Source organism: Meriones unguiculatus, chromosome 7 (assembly GCF_030254825.1).
Source record: "Meriones unguiculatus strain TT.TT164.6M chromosome 7, Bangor_MerUng_6.1, whole genome shotgun sequence".
In the NCBI taxonomy this organism is placed as follows: domain Eukaryota; kingdom Metazoa; phylum Chordata; class Mammalia; order Rodentia; family Muridae; genus Meriones; species Meriones unguiculatus.
This window is the reverse complement of record NC_083355.1, coordinates 77,056,219-77,083,880: the sequence shown is the minus strand read 5'-3', so window position 1 is coordinate 77,083,880 and position 27,662 is coordinate 77,056,219. Positions and strand designations below refer to the sequence as shown.

Genomic DNA, 27,662 nt, shown 5'->3' with positions numbered 1-27,662 from the left:
GATGGCCAGAATTAGACACAGAGAAACCCTGTCTCAAAAAACAAAAACCAAAACCAGTTTAAATAATAACACTACTACCAATAAATAACAATTGTATAGCTCAGAGATGCAATGTTTTGATATATACTTATCTGTAGTTATGTGTGATTATATTTATATTTGATTGTACTTATACGAAATATGATCAATAATCAATCTTACTGATGCATACTTACATCAAATCAAGGTAATCAGATTACCTTTCCTGTCAAATGTTTGTTATTGCTTGCTGCGCTTGGGTGTGAGTGCGTGAGGGTGCATGTGTGTGTACAGGCATGCTGGCCTGAGTGTGTTGGCGCTGTGGAGGTCTGAGGACAATCTTGGGTGGGAGCGTCCATCTTGGGTTTCAGGCAGGTTTGGAACTTGCTGATTAGGCGAGGCTGTCTGTTCTGTCCCCGCCTCCCCAGTGCCCGGGGAAGCAGGCTCTATGTACCTGACCTTTTATATTTTATTTTTTTATGTGGGTTCTTGGGACTGAGCTCAGGTGTTTATGCTTACAAGGCAAGCAAGCACCTCACCAACGGCACTGTCTCCCTAGGCCCCAAATATTTGTTAATTCTTTGTGATAGAAACATTTAAAAATCCTCCCTTTGTATTATTTTGGATAATAATTATCATTACATAATTATTAACTATATTCACTTTGCTGCAGAGCAGAACGTTAGGCTTTCAAAATGAGTGGTTGTGTAATTCATCTTGATTTTTTTAAAATATTATCTTACTGCTTTCTTTCCCATTTAAATTATTTTTTTATATCCAGCCTACAAGAATTCTGGCCAGACAAGCTGTGTTACATGTAGTTATCATAAAATATGCAAACCGCACCTGAAGGTAGTAATTTTCCTGTGCAATGGAATTTTTTTTCTTAACTGGGTCAGGGGCGTGCCTTTCAGTTAGACTTTTAAAATGTTTTAATTCAGCTGTTTTTACATTTGGCGGGTTTAATGTTTTATGCTGCAAATTTTCTTCCAACAGGCATATTCTCTTGTTAATCATTATGCTTCCTTATTGTTTATTAACCTTAAAGGCCCTCTAGTAAAAATACCAGTGGGGAAAATTGTGTATCTGAAAATCATTGAACTTGGTCTCCATTTGGGCCGGAACAATGAAAGGTGGGAGTTTCTCAACCAGCCGGTGTTACCAGCTACAGGGAAAGACAAACTGCTTCGTGACTGCTCGTGTGTGCCGGCTCTGCATTAATTTCCCATTGTCTTCCTTTCATGGCTTGTTTTTGTTTTCCACAACAAAACAGCTCAACCACTGAGTACACACATCCCTGGCCTGCTGGGTTTTCAGAAGGCTCCAGAAGAGATCTCAGGCCAGGTGTCTGGCCAGAGAACCAGCCTGGTACACTCTGTCCCTCAGTGTGGCCTCCAGCAAGCCCGTGGACAATCCTTAGCCCTTGCTGCCCCACCTGCCGTTTCCCCTGGAATGGAGTTTTCCTTTTGACTGTTTTGTCTAGGGTTGTGCCGACAGGACAGGAGGCAGTTCTGAGTTCTGTCCCTTGTAAGGTAAAACTTACAAGTGTAAGGTAAAACTAATGTTGGCCAAATGCTAAGAGTGTCTACCCCACATTTGCACTTGGGAGTAGAAGGAATGGTCTCAGGCTGGCTCTCTGCATCTGCTTGGCCCGCTGTGAGCCAGCATTCTAATCTGAGAACACATTGAGTCTGAGACATCAGTGTTCAGACCTCAGACCCGGTCACAGATGCCTTTGGGGATGCCTTTGGGGGCCTCACAAGACCCTTCCTCAAAGTTGTTTTGGTTTTTCAGCTGCATGAAGAAAACCGTGTTTTTTTTTTTCATTCTAAATGTCAGCATCACCTTGGTCATCTTTTCTGACATGTGGCCTGTCTATGGCCTGAGGGACCTGTTGAGAACACACGTGCCAGCCACTACATCCCTGCATCCCAGAAGTTAAAGTCTGAGGCATGAACCGTGGGTAGTGCTTTACTTTGGGGAGTAGCCCTGGGGATAGGAAACCAGGGAAAGAGAGAAGCCCATAGAGGCACCCGGGGCCCTGAGCTCTTGAGACTTACTGTATGCCAGTTTGGGAATCCTTGAGGAGGACCCAGGATTAGTCATTTTAAAGCTGTGGACGTAGAGAAAAGCATCACCATTCTAGACGGATAAAAACTGATGAGGAACTTCCTCCAAACGTCTATGAGACCAAGAGTTAAGTCCAAGTTTTTAAAGGACTGTGAAAAACATTCTACTGGAACAGCAACTCCCGCTTTCTAAACTCTAATTCCTGCTCTTCTGCTATTTACTCACAGCTGTGGGAGAAAGAATGTTTTTAAAAGGAAAACCAAGAAATATGCATTGAGAAAACGGTCTTGTGTTTTCCTAAAGTACAGATACAGGGTCAACATCCTCTTACTCCTCCACGGAGAACACAGGCCAGAGGAACAGGCAAGACCCCAGATCTGTTTACTGGTCAGCCGAAAAACATGTGACTGCTAAGGACCCTCTAGGGCCCTGGGGCTCGAAGCCAGTACCTTCCTGGGCCAGGCAGGTTTTGGAGAAACAGATTCATCTCAGTGAAGAAACATCCTTTTTATCAGTCTTGAAATGCTCCATCATCTCTGTTGGTTGTATGTTTTCATACTTCAGACAGAAACATGGGTACATGGAACACCTCACTCACTCTAACATTTGGAATTGGGAATGTGAGAGTGGTGCCCACGGGTTCTCTCTGGGTCTCGGTGTCACGGGGTGCAGGGAGCAGTGGGAAGAGTAGCAAACTAAAGCACACGGTCCTCCTCTGAAGTGGCCCGCTACTCTCAGAGCGAGCTCATTGAAGCCACGGAGATAGGGGGCCTGGAGTTGCCAGCCCTCCAGCATTATCCAGAGTAGCCTCATGACCAGGACTTTAAAGCAGTATTTCCTTGATCATAAAGTGTTGGCAGTGAATATTAAAGGCTTAAAAGTGCTATGGAGGAGGGAAGCTGACTAACAGACCTCCAGGGATGCAAGGCCTGAGTTCATCTCAATAGGCGGGTGGCCAAGGGAGATATGATGCTGAGACAGGTACAGGAGCAGTCCGAGGAGGACAGGTGACACTCTGCTCTTCATAGGAAAGCCAGGCGGAGACCAAGTCAAATTCAACGGAGGGAATACTAAAGCACAAACAGGAATCTTGGGGCATAGAGAGATGGCTCAGTGGTTAGGAGCATCTGCTGTTCTTGCAGAGGACCTAGTTTGGTTCACAACTGTCTGCAACTCTAGTATGGGGGAGGCTCCAGGTACTTCTGGCCTCCATAGTCACTGCATGCACACAGTGTGCATACATATATACATACATACACACATACATATAGATATCTATAGAAACAAAATAAAAATAAGCATTTTTAACAGAAGTTTTTGTTTTTAATGTCAGAGAAAGTGCCTTACTCAGCAGCACAACGGAAACCATCAGAGAGAAAACAAAGGGGGACAAATTCCAAATGTGACTAGCCTTGCTTTTAGTGGAGCCTAGCTGAGGACAGCGGTAATGACCTAGAGAGGACTACTGAGACCTTCCAGACTGGACCAGCGTGAGTTAGAATGCCAAGAAATAAAACCAGGCTTGAGGCTGTGGCCTCTCTCCCTCGTAAATCAGGAACAATTATGGCCAAACAAGCCAGACCACCTTTGTAGTATATATATGCTAGTTTCGTCTGTCCTGTCTATTCACATTTCTTGTACATGACTTTTGTTCTTGTCATCTAATTAATTTACATGCCTCTCGAGAAGTCCCTTCTGTAATAAGGTGGAAATATCTAAGGCCCAGACACGTCCAAAATTCTAACATTGTGATGTAGAACTGGCATCTACAAAGTTCATGCTGGAGATGATGTGGAGAAAGGGGAACCCTCCTCCATTGCTGATGGGAATGTAAACTTGTTCAACCACTTTGGAAATCTGGCACTTTCTCAGACAATTAGGAATAGTGCTACATCAAGATCCAGCTATACCACTCCTAGGCATATATCCAAAAGATGCTCAACTATACAACAAGTACATTTGCCCAACCATGTTCATAGCAGCTTTATTCATAATAGCCAGAATCTGGAAACAACCCAGATGTCCCTCAATTGAGGAATGGATACAGAAATTGTAGTACATTTACACAATGGATTACTACTCAGCAATTAAAAACAGAAATCATGAAATTTGCAGGCAAATGGTGGGAACTAGAAAAGATCATCATGAGTGAGGTATCCCAGAAACAGAAAGACACACATGGTATGTACTCACTTATAAGTGGATATTAGACATATAATATGGGATAAACATACTAAAATCTGTACACCTAAAGAAGCTAAGAAAAAAGGAGAACTCTTGGTAAGATGCTCAATCTTCATTCAGAAAGGCAAACGGGATAGACATTGGGAGAGGGAGAAAACAGGAAACAGGAAATAGGACAGGAGCCTACCACAGAGAGCTTCTGAAAGAGTCTACACAACAAGGTATCAAAATAGGTGCTGAGACTCATTGCCAAACTTTGGACATAGTGCAGGGAATCTTATGAAAGAAGGGAGAGATGGAAAGACTTGGAGGGGACTGGAGCTCCACAAGGAAGGAGAGCAACAGAACCAAAAATCTGGGCCTGGGCTCTTTTCTGAGACTGACACTCCAAACAAGGACCATGTGTAGAGATAACCCAGAACCCCTGCACAGATGTAGCCCATGGCAGCTCAGTCTCTAAGTGCGTTCCCCAGTAAGGGGAACAGGAACTGTCTCTGACATGAAGTCAGTGGCTGGCTTTTTAATCACCTCCCCCTGAGGTGGAGGGGCAGCCTTACCATGCCACAGAGGAAGACAATGCAGCCAGTCCTGATGAGACCTGATAGGCTAGGGTCAGATGGAAGGGGAGGAGGACCTCCCCTATCAGTGAATTGGGGAAGGGGCATGGGAGTAGAAGAGGGAGGGAGGGTGGAATTGGGAGGGAACAAAGGAAGGGGCTACAGCTGGGATACAAACTGAATAAATTGTAATAAATAAAAAAATAAATTTAAAAAATTAATGCAAAAAAGAACTACACAACGAAGAATTACAAGCAAAATAAATGAATAAAATCCCACAATGATTTAACTATGTGTCCAGTTTTGTGTTTGGATGCATTCATAGCTCTCCTGAACCTCATGCAGGCTGTGGACCATGGAAGGACACCTGAGAGCCCTCGTAGACAAACTTCCACAACTACTGAAGCCATGGTTGAAAGCTCCAGGGTACAGATTGTGAGCCAGCTCCAGGACCAAGCTGCCAGGGAGTTAATGAACAGAGAGAAGGAAGGTAGCTTGAGATGCCAGTCTGGTTCACCGCCCACTTGCAGGGATTCCACATGGGGGCACAAAACCCCCAAGAGAAGTCGTCTGGGTGCCTCAGTTCACTGTCAACTTGGCCTTCCAGTGGCTCCTGTCACCGCCGACCATCTTGGCATCACACCACTGGGGACCTGTTCTTCTCTCTTTGGGTGTTTGGGTTCTTTGGATTTTTTCCTGTCTTGGCCCAACTCTTCTCACAGCTCCACCATGGCACATGGGGACTCTGCCTTTATCCTCCCTCTATTCTAGCTCCAGAGAACGGACAGGTAGACTTTGAAATCTCAGAGTCCTGTGCAGTTGCTCCTCCTCTCTCTGCTGTCATCAGCAACCCCTCATTGAACACAACTTTGTTCATTGTTTCTTGATACCTTCCCTTGTCTCTCAGCTCTAGTGCATAGCCACAATTTGGCTATTCTGGTAACAAAGTATCTCCAAACAGCTCTTTTCTGCATCTGTCTAGTTTCTGCTGGTCCAAGCCCCTGTCATCTCTTACATGGAAGAACCTACATTCTCTCCTTTTGTCTATCTTTGGCTCTTCCGAGCCTTTCCCTGCCGCCATAATGCTCTCCAAAACCCAAGGGCTCTTGCGTCACAGCTTGCTGCACTTCCTTCCTGTTGCATGTAGGAGTAAGTGTAAATTTTCAGTCCACAGGGCCCTGCAGGACCCATGTTTGATGAGCTAGCTTGCCGTTGCCCATGAACTTCACCCTCAGGCCACACTCTTTGAGTTCCTTAAATGGCCTGAGTCAAGGTCTTTCTTGATACAGCCCTTCAGCCTGTTATTGATCGGTATTTATCAAGGAAAGGAGGGACTGTGGGGATGTTGTGGTATGAGTAGACATGAGGAATTATTATTCTTTTGTGTTAGGGTAAGCCGTTTCTGACTGATACAGTCTTTCTGTTTTGCATGTGGAATGAGTTGTAGAGATGGACTGGGTGTGAAAAACAATGATTCTTTCTTTATAACAAGAATGCTGGAAAGCAAAGCAGCTTATTTTACAATTTTATGAAGTTGGGCATCATCCCAGGGGAAATGCAAAAATGGGTGGCCTTTGAAATTGGCACAAAACAGTGGTTTAAAAAAACTTAGTCACAAAAAAATAAAAATAAAAAAAAACAAAAAAAAAAAAACAAAAACAAAAAACTTAGTCACATTTCCCTGCCTGCTGAATTCCTCATTGGCTGAGTTCTTCAGGGAGGTGAATCTTCCCAGTGTCTGGCATTGCCTGTCCCTGGAAGGGCCCCATCCTATTGGTTCAGGGTGTGAAGCTTGAGATATACATATACATATACATATACATATACATATACATATACATATATACATATACATCCTGTAAAGCTCTAATGCAGTGGTTCTCAACCTTCTCAGTACTGCAACCCTTTAATACAGTTCCTCATATAGTGGTGATCCATAAAATTATTTTCATTGCTACTTCATAGGTGTAATTTTCCAGTGTTATGAATCATATTGTAAATATCTGTGTTTTCCAGTGGTCTTAGGTGGCCCCTGTGAGAGGGTCATTCCATTCCTCCCAAAGGAGCCATGACCTGCAGATTGAGAATCCCTGCTCTAATGTATATCCTGGAGCTTGAGATTTCTGTCATGTCCAAATGAAACTTCCATTTCTTAAACTTTAAACATCAGTGCATATGTCCAGAAATTGCCACCTTGGCCCAGCTCAAGCTGGACTATAGGAGAACTTCTGGCAGTTAGCTAAAAGTCGTCATTCCCCAGGAACTTGTGAAATGGGTTCCCTTCCTGTCTTCCACGAGGAGTCATTCTCCTTGCCTCCAGCAGAAGGGATATATAGCTCTCCATTGACAGACACCTATGGTTACATATCAAAGCCCATGTGGCCTCCAGGTTCCTACAGTCCCTATTCACAAGTGCATTTCCAAGTCCAGGCTAGCATCCCAGTTACAGCAGCTCTGGGCTTTCCTTCCCCAGCTCCTCACTATCCTTACAACTTGCTGTTCTCTGCTGTTACCCCCTTGTCATCTCACTATCTTCGCTGTGCCCTCTTCTTAGTCTCTGCTATCCCCGCTTCTCTAGTCTGGCCACGTCCAGTCTGTTTCTTTTTCTCTCTGCTTTGGAGTCTTCCAGATACCTCTGGGTTCTCTCTCTCTCTCTCTCTCTCATGCACGATAAAAAACCTTCCCACTAATGCTGTGGCCATTTCAGTAGTTTCTTTACTGCACCCTCTGGTACAATTCCCTCCTTTTCTGGGACGTGAGCTCAGTCACATGGCAGACTGCCCATAACTCTTCAATGAATTAAGAGTGCCCAGATAAGCAGGTGACAGCTGGCAGATTGTGGAGAGGGAGCATGGTGGCTCCTGCTTATCTGTAATCCTCCAATGAGCTCTAAGCACACCTCATGTTGAAAATGGACCGCAATGATTTACTTGTCAATATGAGCTTGCTTAGTGTCCCCCTGGACTATACATTTCTAGTTGCTTACAAAGTAGGTTGTACGTAGTAGGTAGGTAGGTAGGTAGATAGATAGATAGATAGACATATGTATACATATATACAAGATGTTCCCTAGTCTTCTTAGCCCTCTTGGCTATCCCAAAGCACCTGGGCCCTGATCTCACTTTACCTCAAGTCATTGAGAAATAGCCACGAAGGCAGCCACGGACAATCCCCGTTTCAGCCTCTTTCCATACGAAGAATGAATCTCCTGAAGGGAGACAGCCTCACCTTTACTGGCTGAACTCAGAGGAAGACTCTCACAGCTCACACTGACCACAATGCCTCTTGTGTTCTCAGCAACTGAAGCATCCCAACCTCGTTAATCTCCTGGAGGTCTTCCGGAGGAAGCGGAGGCTTCACCTGGTGTTCGAGTATTGTGACCACACCGTGCTTCATGAGCTGGATAGATACCAGAGGGGGTGAGTGCCCATCCCTTTCCAGAAAACAGGCAAAGGAAAGCTCACGAGGATTAGTGAGGGGAAAGTAGCTGGGGGGGATTTTTAATTTTTTAAAAGGCTTTGTAGGAAGATATGCATGGTGGTACGTGTGTAGTTGAGAGACTGAAACAAGAGAATTAACAGGTTGAAGCCACCCTGGGCCATAAACTCTGTCTCAAAACAAAGAAAAAACAAAACAAAACCCAAGTGAACAAAAAGTAATGAACATATGTCCCTGCTGCTGGGCTGATAGCTGAGAAATTTCCAGAAACATTGTGAAATAAGTTATAAAGTCACTTTAATGAAGAAGCCATGAGTAGCATAACAACGTCATAGATAAACCTTGGCTTCCGTGGTGCGTGTCTCTGCATTGCAGTTGCCTCAGCCTGTCAGAAAGCAGTGGGAGGAGGAGAGCCGATACTTTGAGTCTGACTAGGGAAACAGAGTGCACTGGACTTTAGAAGAAAGCATCTCTAAATTGTGACTGGCATCTAGGATCCCAGCCCTTACGAGGCTGAGGCAGGAGGATTACCAGTCTGAGGACAGCCTAGGTTACAAAGCAAGACTCTGCCCCCAAACAAACAAACAAACAAATGAGAAAAAAAGTACAAAAGTAACCACTGGGGGAGCAAGTTTAAGGTTATAAAAAACCCAATGCAATCTAGGTCTTTTGTGTGCTGCATTAGCCAGGACTTCTTTGGTACAAGTGACAAAACTTGTCACTTGAAGCAAGCGCAGGTAGAGAGCACAGGCATCAGTGGCTCTAACCGGAAGAGTGACTGGTGTGTGTGTCCCACAGGATGAAAGAACTGGGAAAGGGGAGATGCAGGCTGGAACAGGCCACAGCCTATATAAGCCGACGCAGTTCTCCCAGAAGGAAACTCTGAAAGCAGACTCCACATAAAATCGTTGAATTTCTGATTGGCCAGCTAGAATGACGCAACTATCCCTGCGACCAATCACTGTGGCTGGAAGGGGAAAGAAAAATCATTAGTAAGCCATGGGCAATACAATCAATAGTGAGTCAATATCAAAGGCTTCCTGGGAGAGGTGGCATTCAGTTCAAAATGGGGAGGAGTTAGAGAATAAGGGAAGATTATCCCATTCTCTGCTTTTACCTTGTTCCTGGAGGCGAGAGAAGGTCCACCTTTGGCTGGGGAAATGTGGAGAGTGCTGACAGGTCAGAGCTGTGGAATGGTGGGCCAAGCCCTGCTCATGTTCTCACTCCAGCGGCTGGAGGATGAGAGTCTTCTCAGCTTTGCCCAGGAGCTTGCCCTGTGAGGTTGGCTATATGATCTGCCATGAGCTCCTGGTAAATGAGATTAAAGTGGCTTGTGGCTTGTGAACGTGCCCGAAGCACGCTTTTCGTGTTCCATTATGTTAGCACCAAGAACGGGCACCACCCACCTTTCAGAAAGCCATCAGCACAGAGAAATTATGTATTAAAACAAGAGAGCATTTCCTGTGCCACTGTCTGCTCTTTTGGCAGCTTGCAACTAACGCTCATCAAGACTTTGCTGGTTTAGTTGCTGCTGCTGTACAGACACTGCAGTGGGCGAGGTTACTCACGGTGGGCCTGTCTTCCTGTTTTATACCATAACCAACACGGAAGGTTCTTGAACCTTCAATGGCACATAACCTCCCCATGCAACAAGCGAGTAATTAACTGTGCAACGGAAAGCAGCTAGCTGGGTGTCCCTGATCTAATCCAGTCCTTACACTGTCAACACGACAGCGGCAATGTTCACGACTTGAACTACCCAAGACTGCTCCCCTTAGACGCCGGCCATACCCCAGGTTATTTTACCTCGGCTTCTGACCGGCTGCCTGTGAATCAGGGCATCCATGACCTACCTCATCCTTGGGTTTGATTTATTTACTCCAGCAGCATGCAGAGCCCCAGGAAATATTTACACGCATTCACTGCTTTGTTATAGAGAACAGCACAAAGGAGGTAGACGAAAGGACAAGCTGGGTCAAGTCTGAGAGGTGTATGGAGTCCACGCGCTCTGTAGGCGCACCTCTGTCTAGGCAGACCCACAGGTTGGCTTCTCTGCAGGCTCTCCAAAGGCCACTGTCCTTTTTGGGTCTCTATGGGGACCCCACTGCATAGGTGTGGGTACTAATTGACTGCACGGGGAACTCGGCAAGACTTGTCAGTTGAGATTCTGCTGGGCAGTGATACATTCATCCTGCCACAATATGGGACACGGCCTCCAGGGATGAGCAGGGTCAAGGACAGATGACAGATGAGATACTTTCTTCAAGGCCATCTGTCTATCTCTAAGACAGTAAGGGGTGGGGTGTGGGGGTGAGGAGGTGGGGGGAATGGGGGAGGTTTCAGGTTTTATGACCTGCCTTCAGGAAGGAGTTATGAACCAGGTATGGTAGGTAAAACTCTGCAGATAGATGGAGATAGACAGATGGACGTGTGCGTGTGTGTGTGTGTGTGTGTGTGTGTGTGTGTGTGTGTATGTATGTGTGTGCATTAGACTTCTTGACACCATGACAAATATCTGAGAGAAACAGTTGTTTATGGAGAAAGACTTATCTGGCCTCGTGAGAGGCTTGGGTTCATGGTTGGCTGGCTCTGTGGTCTAGGGCCTGAGGTAAGGCAGTATAGCATGATGGGGAAGGAGGCTGTGACAAACAGGAAACTGTAGCAGGAAGGGGCAACATTTACCCTTTAAAGGCATGCTGCCTGCGACTTTCTTCCTTCAACTAGGCCCATTTCTACAGTTCCCCTCTCTCCTGAGAGTCTGTGCAAAATTTGAGCATCTTGATTAATGAAACTCTCTATTAGGTCAGAGTCTTTGTGACCCAGCTGTCACTGGAGAAGCCCCCACAGGTAGAGCCAGAGGTGGGGTTTACTAGTTTTTTCAGCACCCCTCCATCCAGTCAGGTTGACACTCACAGTTAACCATCACAACAAAGGTGGGGAGGGGGATGGCAAGGAAACTCTAAAGAGAGTAACTTGTTAACTCTGATTAAAAGACATTTATCTGCTGGCATGGCTCCCCCCCAGTAGTGGGCATGGATGCAACCAAAGTACCTCAGCGTGATGGCAAAAGCAGTCAGACTGCTTGCCTTCCGTCACTCACCCCAATTCCTTTCTCCTCAGAAAGATTATGAACTAATTTTCTCTATACATTGCCTAGCATTAGGTCAGTAGACAAGATTTATACATACATGAGGAAGTTGCTTCTCTGGTTTTATGTATTGGGCTGGGTGGTTTGTTTAGTGTTTGCCTTGGTTGCAGTGCAGTGGGTACTGTCTTGGTGTGCTGATGAAGCCCGGGGTCCAGAGGGCTGGAGATCATGGTCACAGCAGCCAGCCTGCCGGCTGCTTTGTCAAAAAAGCACTGCATGCCCTGTGTTTTGGAATGAGTTCTCTGCTTTTAAAACGCACCTTCATATATGCTTTATATGCACAGAAATATAATCTTTAGACCCGTTACTAATGTAAATAATTATACTAAGTTGCATTATTTGAAGCCGTTCTTCTATCATTGACTATTTGAAAAGTTCTCAGCATCTGGTTTGATAAATAATTCTACTGTAAATTTCTCCTACAAATAGGTTTTGCTTGTTATTTGCTTTCCCTTTAGAAGTTCTCAAACTGGGGCTCTTGGGTGTCTGTTTCCCTGTGAGGCCACTGGGGTGCCGAGTGACAGGGTAAGCTGGCCTGAGGCAGGAAAGAAGTCCACACCTGTCCAGACCTTGAAAAACCACATCTTGCAACTGGCAGGAGTAAGACTATTCCCTCCCTGCGCTGGGCCTGCGTGTCCTGGCACAGGTAGCCTCTACAAGCCTTGACGTGGTCATGTAACCCGGCGGCAGGTTACAGCCTAAACCTCCCCTCTCCTTATGAGGTCATGTCCAGCAAGCCCCTGGAATCCCTCTTCATACAAATAAGGCATTCCCAGCACCTTGGCCCTGGCCAATGATGTATACTCACCCTGAAAGCCTCTACCCACTCCCCAAAAGTTTAAACAGCCCTTGTTCTCCCCAGTTGAAGGGGCTGTCTCACTGAAGCTGCCTCCTGAGAAGGCTGTTTCTTGAGCACTCGCTGCCATCTGAGATCTTGCTTTACACCCATCCACCCCTGTCTACACCTCACTCCCTTCAGGCCAGCCCAGTGCACAGTGAGCCTGGACACCCCAAGGGGAAGCAGACCCAGAGCTGCTACTTTACCAAGCTGTAAATTCACATACACACACATTTCTTTATAGATATGCTAACTCAGGTTCTACTGTTAAAATATTTTATGTGTGAAGCGTATCAAATGCATGCAAAATGAATAGCAACCCTATCCAAACTCCATGAAAACAGAAAAGCATTTCCCAAGTCATTTTCTGAGTCCATTCTATCCTGATGCAAAAAACAGATAAAGGCAATTCAAATCAAGAAAATGATATTTTTAACAAAGTGTTTCTCATGAACCTAAGTGAAAAACCCCTACTAAATTATTAGCAGATAATGTAATGGAAAAAGTGGTATACTGATATTTTCTAACACTTTTGGAAACTGTAGACTTCCTATTTTTAAACTTAATTTATTGTATGTATGTGACTATCTTGCCTGCATGTATATCTGTGTGCCATGCACATGCCTGGTGTCTTCAGGGGACAGAAGAGATTGTCCATCCTGAGATCTGCCTGACTCTGTCATTCAAGTACTGGAATTAAAGGCCTGTAAAACCCTGCCCAGTTTAGATTTAGTTCTCTTAAATCATTATCCCCTGTGAGGCCCTACCCTAATCCTCCAAATACTCATATTATTGATTTAATATTAACTAGTCTGTCTCTCTCTCTCTCTCTCTCTCTCTCTCTCTCTCTCACACACACACACACACACACACACAAGGCATTGTGCCTTTAGTCCCTGTATCAAGGCCTGCTGGGTCCTTGTCTTCCCGGGATCTCCTTTTGCTGCTCTCTTGTGGTTCTCCCTGCATTTCTCTGCAGTTGAATTCCTTACTTCCTGGGTTTCCTGTCTTCCTCTTTCTGGGTTTACTTATTTTTTTTTTCAAGCACATCTGTCTCTAATTGGTAAAAAGATAGTATAATCACTCAGAAATCTAGACTAGGTATTTCTAAGAATGATCCCCCCTCCCACCCCCAAATCCCCTACAGTGAAGCAGTTAGGAGTCCTTTGTGTTTCTGGAATAAAACAAACTTCCAAAGCAGGAGGAAAGAACAAAATGCAGCTGGGTGTGCCTGCTCAGGCCTTTAATCCCAGAACTCTAGAGGCAGAGGCAGGAGGATCTCCTGACTTTGAGACCAGCCTGGTCTTAAGGATGTGTTCTAGGACAGCCAGGGCTACACAGGGAAACACTGTCTCAAAAAAAAAAAAAAAAAAAAAAAAGAAAGAAAGAAAGACGGTAAGAAAGAAAAAGAAAAGAAAAGAAAAGAAAAGAAAAGAAAAGAAAAGAAAAGAAAAGAAAAGAAAAACAACAAAAGAACACAGTGTATCTGCACTGGCAGGAGGCTTTCTTTTTACACTTTCCCTTGGCAGATGGATCCCAGTTCACGCTCTTAGGAAGGAGGAATTCTGGATGTGGCGGCAGACCAGCCGGCCTCCACTGGGACAGTTCTAGTGTTCAATAAGGTAACTCCCTCACCCAAACAGGACCACATGATGATGGGTGGAAGGGTGTGCCTTCCCAGAGACCCTCCATCTTGGTTTGGGTCCAAGGGTAAAGGGAATACCCACACTTGACTTCTCTCATGCATTACCTGGCCCCTGGTCCCCATATCTAAGTCTGGGGATTGGTACTCTTCAGGAGCGTAGATCCCAGCACACCAAGCCCAGATGGCTGGGAAGCCCAAGGGGCCCAGGCTGAACTGTGAAATTCTGAGCATTCCTTACCAAGAAGAAATGGATCTATCTAGAGTTCAGTCACCTGATCACCTGCTGAAAGAGACGCCGACCTCAGCTTCTTTTACAAGTTTTGTTTGAGTGCATATGTGATTCCTTTGAGGGAAGGGCATATCTTTGACCAGGGCTCCAGTTGGGCATCTTTGGGGCAGGAAAGAATGGGAGGGAACTGGCTTCTCCCCGTCAGCACTGCCCCAGTCCTCTTCGTTCTGCCCCAGAACAAGACCACAGTCTGCCATCGACACGGAAGCCCACACGGTGGGGCTAAATGAGCTTCTTACCTTGTCACCACAGGCTGCAGCTGGGACCATCTGTCTCAGCCCGGGGACGCTACCTAGTCATCAGAACTTCCCCAAGCTTTTACGTTTATTACATATTTTCATACTGACTCAAGATAGCATGGTGATAACCCTCAGCCTTCCTGACTGGTAAATCATGCTGTTGCAATCTGGACGGGTTGCCTTGCTTGCCTGGGAGGCGGTTAGTCACCGCTGCCTCCTTTCACCACCCTCCTGGCCATCCCCTCCTTCCCTTTCCTGCTGTGTCTCCAGCTTTCTCCGTGTTATTAAGCTTTCCTTCAGTTCACTCTCTTTTCTGAAGGGGTGACGCCTCAAAGCCTTTCTGGTAAAGCATTGTAAGAGGTACAAGAAAGGGGAGGCCAAGGTTTACCCCGTGTCTTTATCCTCACACGTGATTCCTATTTGATTTGCATGGAGGATGTTGTCTGCTTCATTGAAACTTTTCCTTAAGATGTTTGATGATGTTTGATGATATTGTTTTTGTGCCTTCTGTCCTCTCTGATGATAAGAAATCTGATACCACCTGCCGTGGTGGTATATGCCTTTAATTCCAGCACTTGGTAGGCAGAGGCAGATGTCTGTGTGTGAGGACAGCCTGGTCTACAGAGTGAGTTCCAAGACAGCTGGGGCCACATAGTGAGACCTGGTCTCAGGAAGAAAAGAGAGAGAGAGGAAGAAAAGAAAGAAAGAACAAGAGAAAAAGAAAGAAAAAAGAAATCTGATGTTATTTTGTGTTTTGTTTCCTTGTAAAGTTTTGTTTCTTTTCACGTCCAGAAGCTTGGAGAACCTTTATCTTTATAGTTTCAAATTCTGAAAATCTTGGACTGTAAGTGGGACTTTCTATGAATAAAATGCATCTAAATTGTTTTATTGTTTATTTCCTATTTCTTTCTTTTTTTAATTTTCTGGACCCTCTATTATCTGGGTGTTGGAGTAAGTCTTTAATTGTTTCTGTTTTATTTTCTTCGCTGTTGTATTCTGGGGGAGAGAGGATATATAGAGTCCAGGGCCTTGCACATGCCAGGCAATTCTTTACGTAAGATATATAGATCATATATATATATATATTCTGATTTTAAAGATGTTTCAGTAAAGATATAATAATTTGAAAATATTCTCTTCACCCTTTGTAGGATGTTTCATTTGTGTTTTTTTTCCCCATTTGCTTCAGTCACTCTCTTTTCCTGGCCTTTTTGTTGTTGCCGTCTTTGGTTTTGTTTTTAGTTGTTTTTTTGTTTGTTTGGTCTGGGTTTTTTGTTTTGTTTTGTTTGAGGCAAGGTTTCTTTGTATGTATTCTTGGCTGTCTTCAACTCATTTTGTAGACCAGACCAGGCTGCCTTCAAACTCACAGAGATCCGCCTGTCTCTGCCTCCCAGAGTGCTGATTACAGACATGCCCACAGTGCCCAGCTTTAGTTGTTTTTTGAGACGGGGTTTTGCTCTGTAGCCCAGGCTGGCCTTGAATTTGAGGTCCTCCAGGCTCATCCTCCAGAGTGCTGGGATCACAGCGTGTGCCACGCATCACATCATCTCTGATTTTCTTCATGGGGAAGAACCACGAACTAGTGGAAACCACAAGCTCCACTGAGCAGTTAGTTATCGGGCTGAGCCACTTGCCGGGACCTCAAGGTCAGGATCTTCAGATCTTTGCCCCTGAGTTTGCCCTTAGTCCATCCATGACTGCCATCTGGCTCCAAGCCTGTGAGGAAAGCGGGCTCAGCGTCTCAGCACTCAATAGTTTACATGTGGGGTTGGAGAAAGGGCTCAGCAGTTAACACACTTCCTGTTCTTTCAGAGGACCTGTGTTCACAGTTCCCATGGTAGGCAATTCACAATCATTGGAAAAACTACAGCTCCAGAGTATTCAATGCCCTCTTCTGGCCTCCACAAGCACACACACACACAGGCACACAGACACACAGACACACAGACACAAAGGCACACAGGCACACACACTTCAGTTCCATCCCCATATCTCAGAATACATTCTGCCTTTCTTCCTTTCTGCTTGTCTCTTCCCCAGCAGTGAAAGCTTGTCTCCTGGTATCCCCTCACTGTGCTTCAGCTAAGAGGAATCTTAGAGTCTGAGGTTCCCATGTTGCAGAAAAGCGAAAATAATAAGGAGTGGAACGGGCAGCTGCAAGATGACACTGTGTAGTTTGTTCAGTTTCTACCCTGAGAGCCGTAGAATGTGATAGTGGGCTCAGCATTACAGGAACGTTGATAATATGAGAACATAATTCACTTGTAAATAGTCTGTTTGCATTATTTATTTTGGGAAATATCCTTGGAGACTGAAGTTTCCTGGCACTTATAACTTTATGTTAAAAGGTCTTTCAGTAATCACAGTACATTTTTCTGAACAAAAGATGGGGTGCTGGGGAACCTTTGAAGTCCACTTATTTGTATTTTTCTAGGCCATTTGTCCTGACAGGTGAGTTTTCCTGGGGTTCATGGCTACATGTCACTAGAACAAAGAAGAGGATTTGGTGAGAAGCTACCTCAAGCCTGAAAACAGTCATAATCCCACAATGCCCTGGCTTTTCTTCCTGCGGGTGGCCTCTCCACTTCCCGCATGCTGTGCCTGGGTCTGTCCAAGCATCCTTTGATTTGCCCAAAAGGATTTCCTGCACATCTGGTCTGTGACTGCAGTGGCCTTGTGGCCTCTCCCAGGGGCCACAAGTGACTTTGTGCGATCACCTTTAACACAACCACTCAGCTTCCTCGCCGGTCTACTACAGAGTAGTTTTGGCCGAGGGCCACACCACCATTTAACTTTTGATTCCTAAAAATAATAAGTCCAGCATGTGTGTGTCCAGGGGTGGTCTCCAAAAACAAACAGCGCTCTTTCTAATCACTCCTTGCCTCAGACTTGAAATGCTTCCCGGTGAGACGCCTTCTTCCTGTTCACACACACACACACACACACACACACACACACACACCAGCTGCTGAGGCTCCAGGCCACCACAGTTATGTCGGCAGTGAGTCGGAGAGGAAGGGATGGAGCAAGTGGGACAGCTAGCAGCCGTGACAGGGGCAAGAGAAGAAATATGTGAGGGTGAGGCAGCTGGCAAGAGGAAAGGTGGGGAAAGGAACATGACAGGCACCTGCGATTTCAGTTATGCTGAACTTTAGTTGCATGCTACGAAGTCTAAACCTCATCCTTGTCTCAGTAAAATCTCCTTCCCCTCTCCTCAGAGGAAACCAACGAAGCCAGCGAGTCAGGCGTTTGGAGATGCCGCACACACAAAGGGAAGCGTGGCTTCGTTTCAGGACCATAGTTTCAAGCAACCAGAGCGAAGACACAACATTGTCTTCTGTGCTGTGCTTTACGTTAGCAGGGTCCTCATTATAGACACAGGGCTTGGTGGTCCCTGCCCGTAATCCCAACACTTGGAGGCTAAGGCAGGATGATCCGGAGTTTTAGGTCAGCTGGGGCCACCACAGCAAGACCACGCTTCAACCCTCCCTTAAAAAACAAAAACACGACATAGAAACTGAGAGGAAGTTCAAGTTTCAGGCAGTCCCAGGCCATACGTACTTGTGGATTGTCACAGCTCCTGTCTGGAAAAAAAAAAATCTGTTTATATTTTTGTTAACCTGCTTTCCCTACAGTTCGGCAGTGTGCTGGCCACACATTAGTAACAGTCTGGACTTGCGGGCAGATGGCCTGTGGTTGGAGAGGATTCTGCGTCTCCGGGTATAGTTCAGTACCAAATCCTGCCCTGGTTTGGAATGAGTTTCTGGAGCTGAATTCCACGGCTAAAGTGAAGAATGTGTTTGTGCTGTGCTTTGTTTTCACTAGGGTACCAGAACATCTCATGAAGAGCATAGCGTGGCAGACGCTGCAGGCTGTAAATTTCTGCCATAAGCACAACGTAAGTCTCCTTTGAAAACTCAGGCGGCTTCTCTTAAGCCGAGATCGAGCCTTGTTCGAAGTTCATATCACACCTTTGTGGGTATAGTTTTTCACTCAATTTTTCATAAGCCTGGTAGAGGTAAGAGACTTAAAAAGCCAGCTTAGCTCTTCCCTTGTATGCAGACCTTCTGGAAACATACACTATAAAAACCATTTGAAGAAACAAGTCATACTTTTTTAAACTTGTAACGTGAGGTAGAAAGAACCCCATTTACTTAGAAAGTCTGTCTTGGAGTGCCTTCCCCAAAAGCCTTGGAAACTGGGAGAGGTCACAGCAGCAGAAGCTGCAGTTGAAATGGGCGGAGCCCCAAGCTCAAGCCCTCTGCCTGCTTTGGTGAGATAAGAATGCTAAGGTGGCCTCCAGTTTTCTTTGCTAGGCTGGCGGGACTGCCCAGGTGATGTGGCTTCATAGCCGCTGGAAACGCTGCTGTCCCGTCCCACCCGCACAGAGTGCCCACTTCCTACACACGAAGCCAGTTCCTGGAGCACGGGTGTGTGGCTGAGTGCCTGCCCAGAAGGAATGAGGCCTTGGATTGATCTCCAGAAAGCAGTCAACTGATTAATCAGTATAGTGAAAGAAAGAAAGAAGGGAGGGAGGGAGGAAGGTAGGAGGGAAGGAGGGAAGGAAGGAAGGAAGGAAGGAAGGGAAGATAAATCAGATTCACAGATTCCCAACTGCTAAAAAGAAACAAAATCCCAGACAGTAGCCATGAGTACAGTTGGATTGCAGCCATTGACATCTCAACTGCCACCCACGCCTGAGGGCTTGGGTCCCCTCTGAGTCCACCCTAAGTTAAGTTTTTCTGAAGCTGATTTTTTTAAGTAGAAAATTGAGAACAGCTATTATTATGGCTTTCATTAGCTGAAGCCTAGCATCTTTGTGAGAGCTGGAGTGAGGATCCATGGTAGGCCTCTTGCCTAGCACTCATGGGGCCTTGAGTTTGACTCCTAACACTAACAAACAAGTGCCATTTCACAGCAGGGAGGGCAGACCCTTCACATTGCTCCACTGTGGCTGGTGGTCAGCAGGGAGGGAGGGGGACAGTATTGCTACCCTGTGATTGGTGGTTAGACCTTTCCAGCAAGCCTAGGGTGGCAGGAGGGACAGTGCGGGTGGAGGGTACAGAGGGAAGAGAGAGGAGGGGGAAGAAAGAAGGAGAAAGCAACCCCCCCACTCTCCAGTCAGCCCTGGTGAGGAAGAGCCGAGGGAGTGAAGACAAACACCACAGCTCTCTGGAGAGCCCCAGGCTCTGCTGGGCGCCACGTGCTTAAGGGGTGGGGTGGGGGAAGGGGGAGTGTGCAGAAGCTCGTGAGGAATTCCCAAACAGAGCGGAGCACATTCTTGTTTCTGAGTCCCTCTGCCCATATGTCATGTTAATATTCATGGAAGGACCTATTTATAGCAACATGTAAAAGGACTGGTGAAAGCCTTCAGGCCCCAGAGCCATTGATTACTGAGAACCAGATGGGTTATAATGTATCTTAACCCCCAGCCCCCCAGTTTCCACCCCGAATAAAAATGCTGGTGGAGAGCACTGATGTTGCTCTTTCACCCTGAAAGTCCTTTGGAGTGGGAAGCGCTGGGCCCCTGAAGGACCTCTGTCCTCCTTCCAGCGTCTAGGGAGTCAAGGATAACCCCAGGGGTTTCAGGCTTCAGGCCAACTGAATGCTGGGCGGCAGAAAGAGCTGACATTTCCCAGCAGAGAGGAAAACCCTGGGGAGAAAGGAAGGATCACAAGGAACTCTGAGTAGCATTTTGTCCCAGCTCAATTTGAAATGTAATTGTTGACCAAAAGTTGTTGGCTTAAGAGGTTTATTCGTTTATTTATTTATCTGTATGTTGAAGACACTGCCATTTAATAAGATAATCCTGTGCAAGTTCTCAAGGGCTCACTTCGGTGGCTTCACCCTGACAAAGAATGTAGCTTGATACCAGGCCGACAGGATGCAGGAGAAGCCTGCTGAGGGCTGGACGTGCTGTGCCGTGGGACAGAGCTGACATCTAGCGATGACTACGAGCTCCAGAGGGCGAGGCTGCAGCCTGCTCTCTTGTTTATCTTGTCAGGACAAATGTCAGGGCTGGAAGGGAAATCTTTTGGCACGCAGCAGCTTCCCGCCCCTCTCTTCCCCCTCCCCCGCTTATCTCAGCAGGCCCAGCGCTTGTCCTGTTTACTGAGCAGGCCCGACTTTCGGTGAACTCTTATGCTCCCATCCGTAGTTCCTGCCACTGGCTGCTGCTTCAGATCCTTTCAGTCCTTCCCCCTTCACCTACATCTGTCAGGCTGAGCATGACTCCCAGCTCCCTTTTAAATCCAGGCTGTGTGAGATATGCTTACGTTACTTCTTGAGCTGGAGGTGTAGGTCAGAGGTCAGGTACACAGACTGATCCCTCCCCCCCCCCCAGCACCGAAAAAGAAGTCATTTATCTGAAATTCAAATATAACTAGGTGTTTTTATTTGCTGAGTTCAGCTCTCTACTTTCCTTTTTCCTGTCACACTTCTAGGTCTCTGGGGCCCTTCAGAAATCTGAAATGATCCTATGTATAGGTACAGAACTAATTTTATTTTAGTCCAACAGGCAATGACAGATTAAAGTGAGGTAGCCAATATTTGCTAAGTATTCCTGCCCTTTACTCATGGTAGATAGTAGGGTTGTACCCTCATAACATTTTTGTTTCGTGTTTTTCTAACCAGTGCATACATCGAGATGTGAAGCCAGAAAACATTCTCATCACAAAACACTCCGTCATTAAGCTCTGTGACTTTGGGTTTGCGCGGCTTCTGAGTGAGTACTGATGGTTTCGTCACGGTGAAAGAGACATTCTTGCTGTAATAGCTGGTCTAGATACTCAGAAAGCTGGTTCTTGTATTCTGCCTCGGGGGTCGCCTTGTTATAAATTACAGTTCTTGCAGAATTTTGCAGTGGAGTATAACTTGAAAAATGCATAAACCCGCAACGGTTTAGAAATGTATGCTGTATGTGAATTGTACCACAGTAGTTATTATAAATCACGCTAATCCACCCTTCCCTCTTTTCTCCCCTGAATTAATACCCCCGAAGTAATACTTCAGATGGGTGGATTTTAATCTTGGCTTCAGATTAACACCCGAGGAACTTCAAAAACTATGCTGGTAGCCTTGGGCCCTGTCCAGGAATTCTGATTAACTGGGTTGGGACAAAGCCTGGGCATCAGGAATTGAAAAAAACTATAGTCAAATGATTTTACTCAGCAGTTAGGATTGAAAACAGTGCTTCTGAAAGCCATAAGCTTCGTTCCTTAGGTGTTTCCTCCCAGTTTTGATTCTGGGCTTCCGCTGTTCTGTCTTCCATACCTCTTCCCCGGCCAGCTGGACCAGGTGACTACTACACGGACTACGTGGCCACCAGGTGGTACCGCTCACCCGAGCTGCTCGTGGGGGACACGCAGTATGGGCCCCCAGTAGACGTCTGGGCGATCGGCTGCGTGTTTGCCGAGCTGCTGTCCGGGGAGCCTCTGTGGCCAGGGAAGTCTGACGTGGACCAGCTCTTTCTGATAAGGAAAACCTTGGGTAAGTGGCATTTCTGTCCTGACTCCTGGAGGACTGGCTAGTTCTCCCTGAGTTCTCAGCTCAGCGGACACCATTAGGGAGAGGGGGCTTCGGAGCCTCACTGAAATGGTCCTGTCAGGAGTGTTCGTGGTTTGCTTAAAGAACAGTAATTAATGGCTACTGAGATTTTACCAATTGCCCAGAGCATAGAGACTTACTTAAAGGTGCTGTCGTGGTAACAGGACCAGGGCAAGGACTCAGCTGCTCACAGAATGCTGCCGTGGCTGATTTCTTTTACAGGCAGAATCCCCTTGTCCAGGGTGTTCAGGACTTTAGAGGCTTGTATGCGATAGCTTAGGGACGGGACCCAATTTAAAGACAACATTCATTCATTCTTCATTGACACTGTCTCCACTACCCTGACGGTCACTTTGGACAATCACTTCAGCGTGCCTGCGTTTTTGACTGTGGTCCATCACATGGTATCAAGTGTGGAATTTTCTACTTGTGGAATCCTGTTGGTGCTCAGATTTTTTTGTTTGTTTGTTTAATGAGGGATGCCAAACCTGTATTAGGATATGATTTATTACGACCTTGACTGCAGCCTGCCTGGCAAGTTTTGGATTATTCAGACTACAGTAGAGAAAGCTCCTCAGCCTTCTGAGTGCCAAAAAGAAAGGCTTGTTGTTCTGTGCCATCCCCCTTTCCCGCTAAGGGGAATGGTAAGGACAGCAGAGGAGAGGGGGAGGGGACACTTAAAGAGATCGTAAACAAAGACTGTTCTCTTCAAAATCCAGGAGTTAGACTCTACTCTGCTAAGGAGCCCAATCTAAAGCAGAATTTCTCTGCTCTGTAGAATCTCCTAGTATCAGCGATCATGTAGCCTTGTCTTCCTGCCGCCCCAGGGTGAGACTGTGTTTCCTATTGTTTCTTTTTTTTTTTTTTTTTTTTGAGGCAGGGTTTCTCTGTGTAGCCCTGGCTATCCTGGAACTGTAGACCAGGCTGCCCTCTGATTCAGAGATCCTCTTGCCTTTGCCCCACCAAGTGCTGGGATTAAAGGCGTGTGCACCCTCTGCCCAACAGTGTTTTCTATTTTTAATATTCCCACCAAAGTCTTGTATACCATAGCCTCCTTGAAGCTCATGCAGGGCCAGTGAGCCTTCCTGGGCTGTTCCTATCAGGGGCTTTAGGGTACTCTCGCATCACTCCAGCCCTGGTGGAGATGCTGTGAGGGCATGAGGGGAGATGTCTCTTCTTATCATGTATATGTAATTAATTTTTAAAGCTAGTGTAGACGCTAAGGGGCTTCATTACAGCATTTTCAGACATATGAGTCATCAGCCTAGAGGCTATATTTTTGCTTGCTTGTCCAAAATAGAGCAAAGTTCTGGATTTGAGTGAGACATAAAGTTCCAAAACACTAGGCAATCTGATGCTCCAGCTCCGGGCTCAGCGGCAGCACCACAGGCTCCTGACTGGAAGCCTCCACTTCCCCTGCACTCTAGAAATGGCCAGGGAAGCAGCTCATTCTATTTTCTGAACAAAAGCTTTTCACAGTAACATGCCAGGACTTTACAGGAAGCCATGGTCAGCCCACTCGGCTGCTGTTGCTACAGAAGGAGAGCTTCCTTTGACAGGGATCTAGAAACTCCTCTTCGCTGTTTCAAACTGTTCATGCTGTTAAACAGTAGACAACAAAGGTTCCAGCCGATCACCAACCGGTGAAACAGGAAAAGATGGTTCCAGTTGGGAAATGGATTCCTCACAGACAGGAGGCCTTCCATTAGCTCCCGTGGTTTAGTCTTCAAATACATTGTAAGCTCTTGAGAGCAAGAACCTTGAAGCCTTCAGTTTCTGTTCCTGACTCGGGGCACCGGCCCTGTAGAGCTCTGTGTAGGCTGTGCTGCATGGATGCGTCTCCTGATGGGAAAACCTTAGCAGCTGGTCAGGTCTGCATGGCCTCTGAGGGAAGGCATAGCCCGTAGTCCAGCGTTCCGTATGCAGTGTGCATTCCCACTTACGTCTGTCTCTTCTTGTCCAAAGGGGATCTCATTCCCAGGCACCAGCAAGTATTTAGCATGAACCAATACTTCAGTGGGGTGAAAATTCCAGACCCTGAAGACATGGTGAGTAACGCATTTTGGAGGCTCTTTAGAGAGGGCTAGTTAGGGTTTGGCAGTTATTCACTTACTGGGGCCCCTGGCTCAGTCCGCATTGAAAGTCTTGAAACAGAGGTTAGCTAGCCTGTGGGACAGGAAAGCAGGGATGCCCTGGCCCCAGCAGTCCTTTATCGTCATCAGCTGAACACAGATTGCCCAGAGCCAAACAATGGGGTTTCTCTGTGTAGCCTTGGCTATGTGGGACTGGCTCTGTGGACCAGGCTGGCCTTGAACTCACAGCAATCCGACTGCCGTGTGTGCTGGGATCAGAGGCGTGTGCCACCACACTGACTCCTCCAGTGGAAACAGCTACTTCCCCCCAGCGCTGCCCACTTTTTCTATCCTGCTGTTAGTCCTGGGGTTATAGGTGTGTATGATGCAATTTATAGTGGCTGTCTCTCTGTAGTGAGACTTTGGGACACTATTTTCATTCCTTTTTCTCTTTTTACATTTTTTGAGATGCCTCCTTAAGAGGTCTATAACACAGTAAAAAGTATTTCATAACTTGGGGTGTGGTGTGATGGGTGTGGCGCAGTATCGTGCATACCCAGCAGGCCGTGGTGGCTTCCTAGCCCTGCAAAGAAAAGAGCAAAAAGAAACTCTCAGGCATAATTAAGGTTTGAGAGATGGAGCGTCTCCTGACTGAGAAGGTGCTCTCAGATGGAAGCAAACGCTTCAGTTTCCAGAGGGATGTTCCTTTGGCCTTTTGAGCTTGGTTCTGCCCCTGTCTTCCCCACCCAGGGAAGCTCCCGTTTCCCTGCGGCGTTGCCATCTTTGGGGAAAGTGGGTCATGCTAGGATAGAGAGGCAGGGCAGCACCTGGCTTGTGGGGAGTGACCCAGTGGCTCCCTCATGACCTGGACATCCCCAGTTCTGTACCAAACATCCCTTAGCAATTTCCTGGCTGACTGTCTACGGATGAGACCTCAGACACAGCTGAGGCGCTGTAAACGTGAAGAGCCTCCCCGCTTCCCAGAGGTTGCCCTGCGAGGGATTTCCTGTGGACAGGAACACAGGAAACAGCAACACATGGCTTGCTGCTTGAACATCTGTGCCCTCTCCGTCGTAGCAAGGCCTGCTGACTGCTGGGGCTGGGGAACTGGTTCAGCAGGTGGCGGGAAGGGCCTGGTGTCTTCCAGCCCGACAGCGGGTCAGGTCATCCAAGGCATCGTTCCCAAGACAGGAGGGCTGGCATTAGCGAAGGCAACCTTTAGCAGAGAAACACATAGACAGGGCTATTTGAGTCGTGGGGGCAGGCGCTAATACAAAGGTACCTTAGGATTTTTGGTCGTTAGCATGTGTAGCATTGGGAATTTGTGTTGAGGATGGCTCTCTGTCTAAAAGAACACCCCTCTGATGCTCTGGACGACTGCCCAGGCCCATGCCACAGATGAGCCTGGCCATCTCTTGCCCCAGCCCTCAGCTCACACTTTACTACATTCACAGGCGATACACGGTGGTCACCAAGGCTGTTCAGCATCCACCTTCAGTAGCGTGTCAGTCGGTTAAACTCTTTAACTTAGCATCTTTACATAGCATCCCTCCCATTTGCAGAGTTGCTCCCAGCCAAGTGACAGGAGCACACTAGCTTTGGGCTGAGGGAGCCTGAGGAGCGACTTCTGGGGAGACTCTTCAGACTGATCAGAAAAGCAGCAGGCGCTTGTGGGAGGTGACAGCAGTGTGTATTCATCGGGGTAGGGATAAAATGTGTTTTGACGGTGCCTTGATACAAATGTCGATAAATGAAATAATTAGTGCCCACTTTGATAATGCTGTTATGTGCCCAAAGCTGTTGTCAGGAAAGGCATTTTTTTACAAAAATGGGAAAAATCACACACAAAACGCAATAGCTTGGCATGTGTGTGCTGTTGCTGTCTTTTATTCTCCTCCATCAGTATTTACTTATAATGCTACCGTCTTCAGGAAGGGAAGTGAGTAATGAGGAAATAAAACTAGAAAAGCATTTTGGAGGTGAAGGGAGTAGATGTCCATGAACAGTCAGCAGGATTATCACCCATGGGAGGTGGAGTGGAGAGGGTGGAGGACGTGAGGAAGGTGCATTTACTCAAGAGCAATTTAGTGTGAGGTAACTTTAATGAGAATGTACGCTGTCAACTGAGAGTCCCTTTTCTTTTCGATAGGAAACACTTGAGTTGAAATTTCCAAACATCTCCTACCCTGCGCTGGACTTCTTAAAGGTAAAATTGTGGCTTTCAAGGGACCAGGGGGCACATAGTTGTCAGAAATGTCAATTAATGAACTATTCCTTTAAAATCCTTCTCTTCTGAGAAATTATGTAATTTCAAATTTAAAAATGGGTCTCATTCCAGTATCATGAAAATATACGCTTTTTACTTTAAATAAAAGTAACACTCTGTTGGGATTCTAAGTTTACACAAAATGGAAATTTAAGGGGGTTGTTTTACAAAATGATTCTTTCCTTAAAAAACAAAACAAAACTCACAGCTATAGAATCCTTTAAATAACCAACTCCCAGAATGGAGAGATGGCTTAGGGGTGAAGAGCACCGACGACTGTTCCAAAGACCGAGGCTCAGTTCTGGCACTCACGGCAACTCACAATTGTCTGTGACTCCAGTTCCAGGGGTTCGGATGCCCTGTTCTGGCTTTGTGGGCACTGCATACATATGGTGCCCAGACATACATGCAGGCAGACATTCATACAAATGAAATAAGTAAATCTTTAAATAATCAACTCCTGTATAATTTTGAAGTTGGTTTCCATAGACTTGTGTGTGTGTGTGTGTATTTCCAGAAATACAAATCATGTAAAATGTGGTACAGCATCAATTTGCAATGCGTAGTCAATTTCCCAATATTTCAAAAAGTATTCAGTGTTTTCTGATGCTATAGACATGCATGAAATTATCAAAGAGCGAATACAAAATTGAGGCCTTCTTTGGGGCATGTAGCTGTGAGCGCCGAGTGCACGTGCTCCGTGGCCTGCCTGGGGCAGAGAAGTGAAGAATGGTGTGACATAAGGCGTGGCTCATGTGCAGATGTGCTCGTGATGCACAGGCCACTTCTAGACCTGTCAGAAAGGCCGCAGACTCCAGAAAGGAGAGCTGAAGAACTAGACTGGTGGAGACCGATGACACTTTATTTCAATCATGTGGGAACCAATTTTAGGCTGAAAATACAAAATAGCTGAGCGAATTATTTCCATTGGCCTCTAAGCTGGACTCCAAAATCATATACTCCTCCATGGCAGGGCCCTGAATGCCTCCAAACAGGAGGAAACCTCTCCCAACCTTTATCCCTTTTTATTTCCGATGGACGAGGGTTTAGTGTTTCACAGATAACCTGTTTCTCACTCATGCTCAAGCTAAACAAGGTTGATTTCATTCACACAGAGGGTGGAAGAGCGGTAGGGAGAAAGAGGGGGCAGTGCTGAAGAAGGACGCTAATGCACAGACGGGGACGTGTTCTCATGTGCTGCAGCACAGCGGGGGACTGCAACTTAGTCTATTACATACTTTATGGAGGGCCAGAGGGAAGAGCTACAGCCTTGGCAGAGAAATGGTGTTTAGGGAGAGGGAAATGCTGACCATTACACATGTATGCATCTATCACCCTGCACCCCATACATTT

The 27,662-nt window shown here is 46.4% G+C and overlaps 1 protein-coding gene across 1 annotated transcript in view; it reads left to right on the top strand.

Annotated features, from left to right (window-relative positions):
• Positions 1-27,662, top strand: part of Cdkl1 (cyclin dependent kinase like 1) — a 46,890-nt gene that overhangs the window by 15,071 nt on the left and 4,157 nt on the right. The window contains exons 3-8 of the mRNA XM_060387575.1: positions 8,127-8,248; positions 18,252-18,324; positions 21,060-21,150; positions 21,714-21,914; positions 23,937-24,019; positions 26,193-26,249. Of these exons, the coding sequence (XP_060243558.1) occupies positions 8,127-8,248; positions 18,252-18,324; positions 21,060-21,150; positions 21,714-21,914; positions 23,937-24,019; positions 26,193-26,249 (627 nt within the window). The remainder of the gene's footprint in view (positions 1-8,126; positions 8,249-18,251; positions 18,325-21,059; positions 21,151-21,713; positions 21,915-23,936; positions 24,020-26,192; positions 26,250-27,662) is intronic.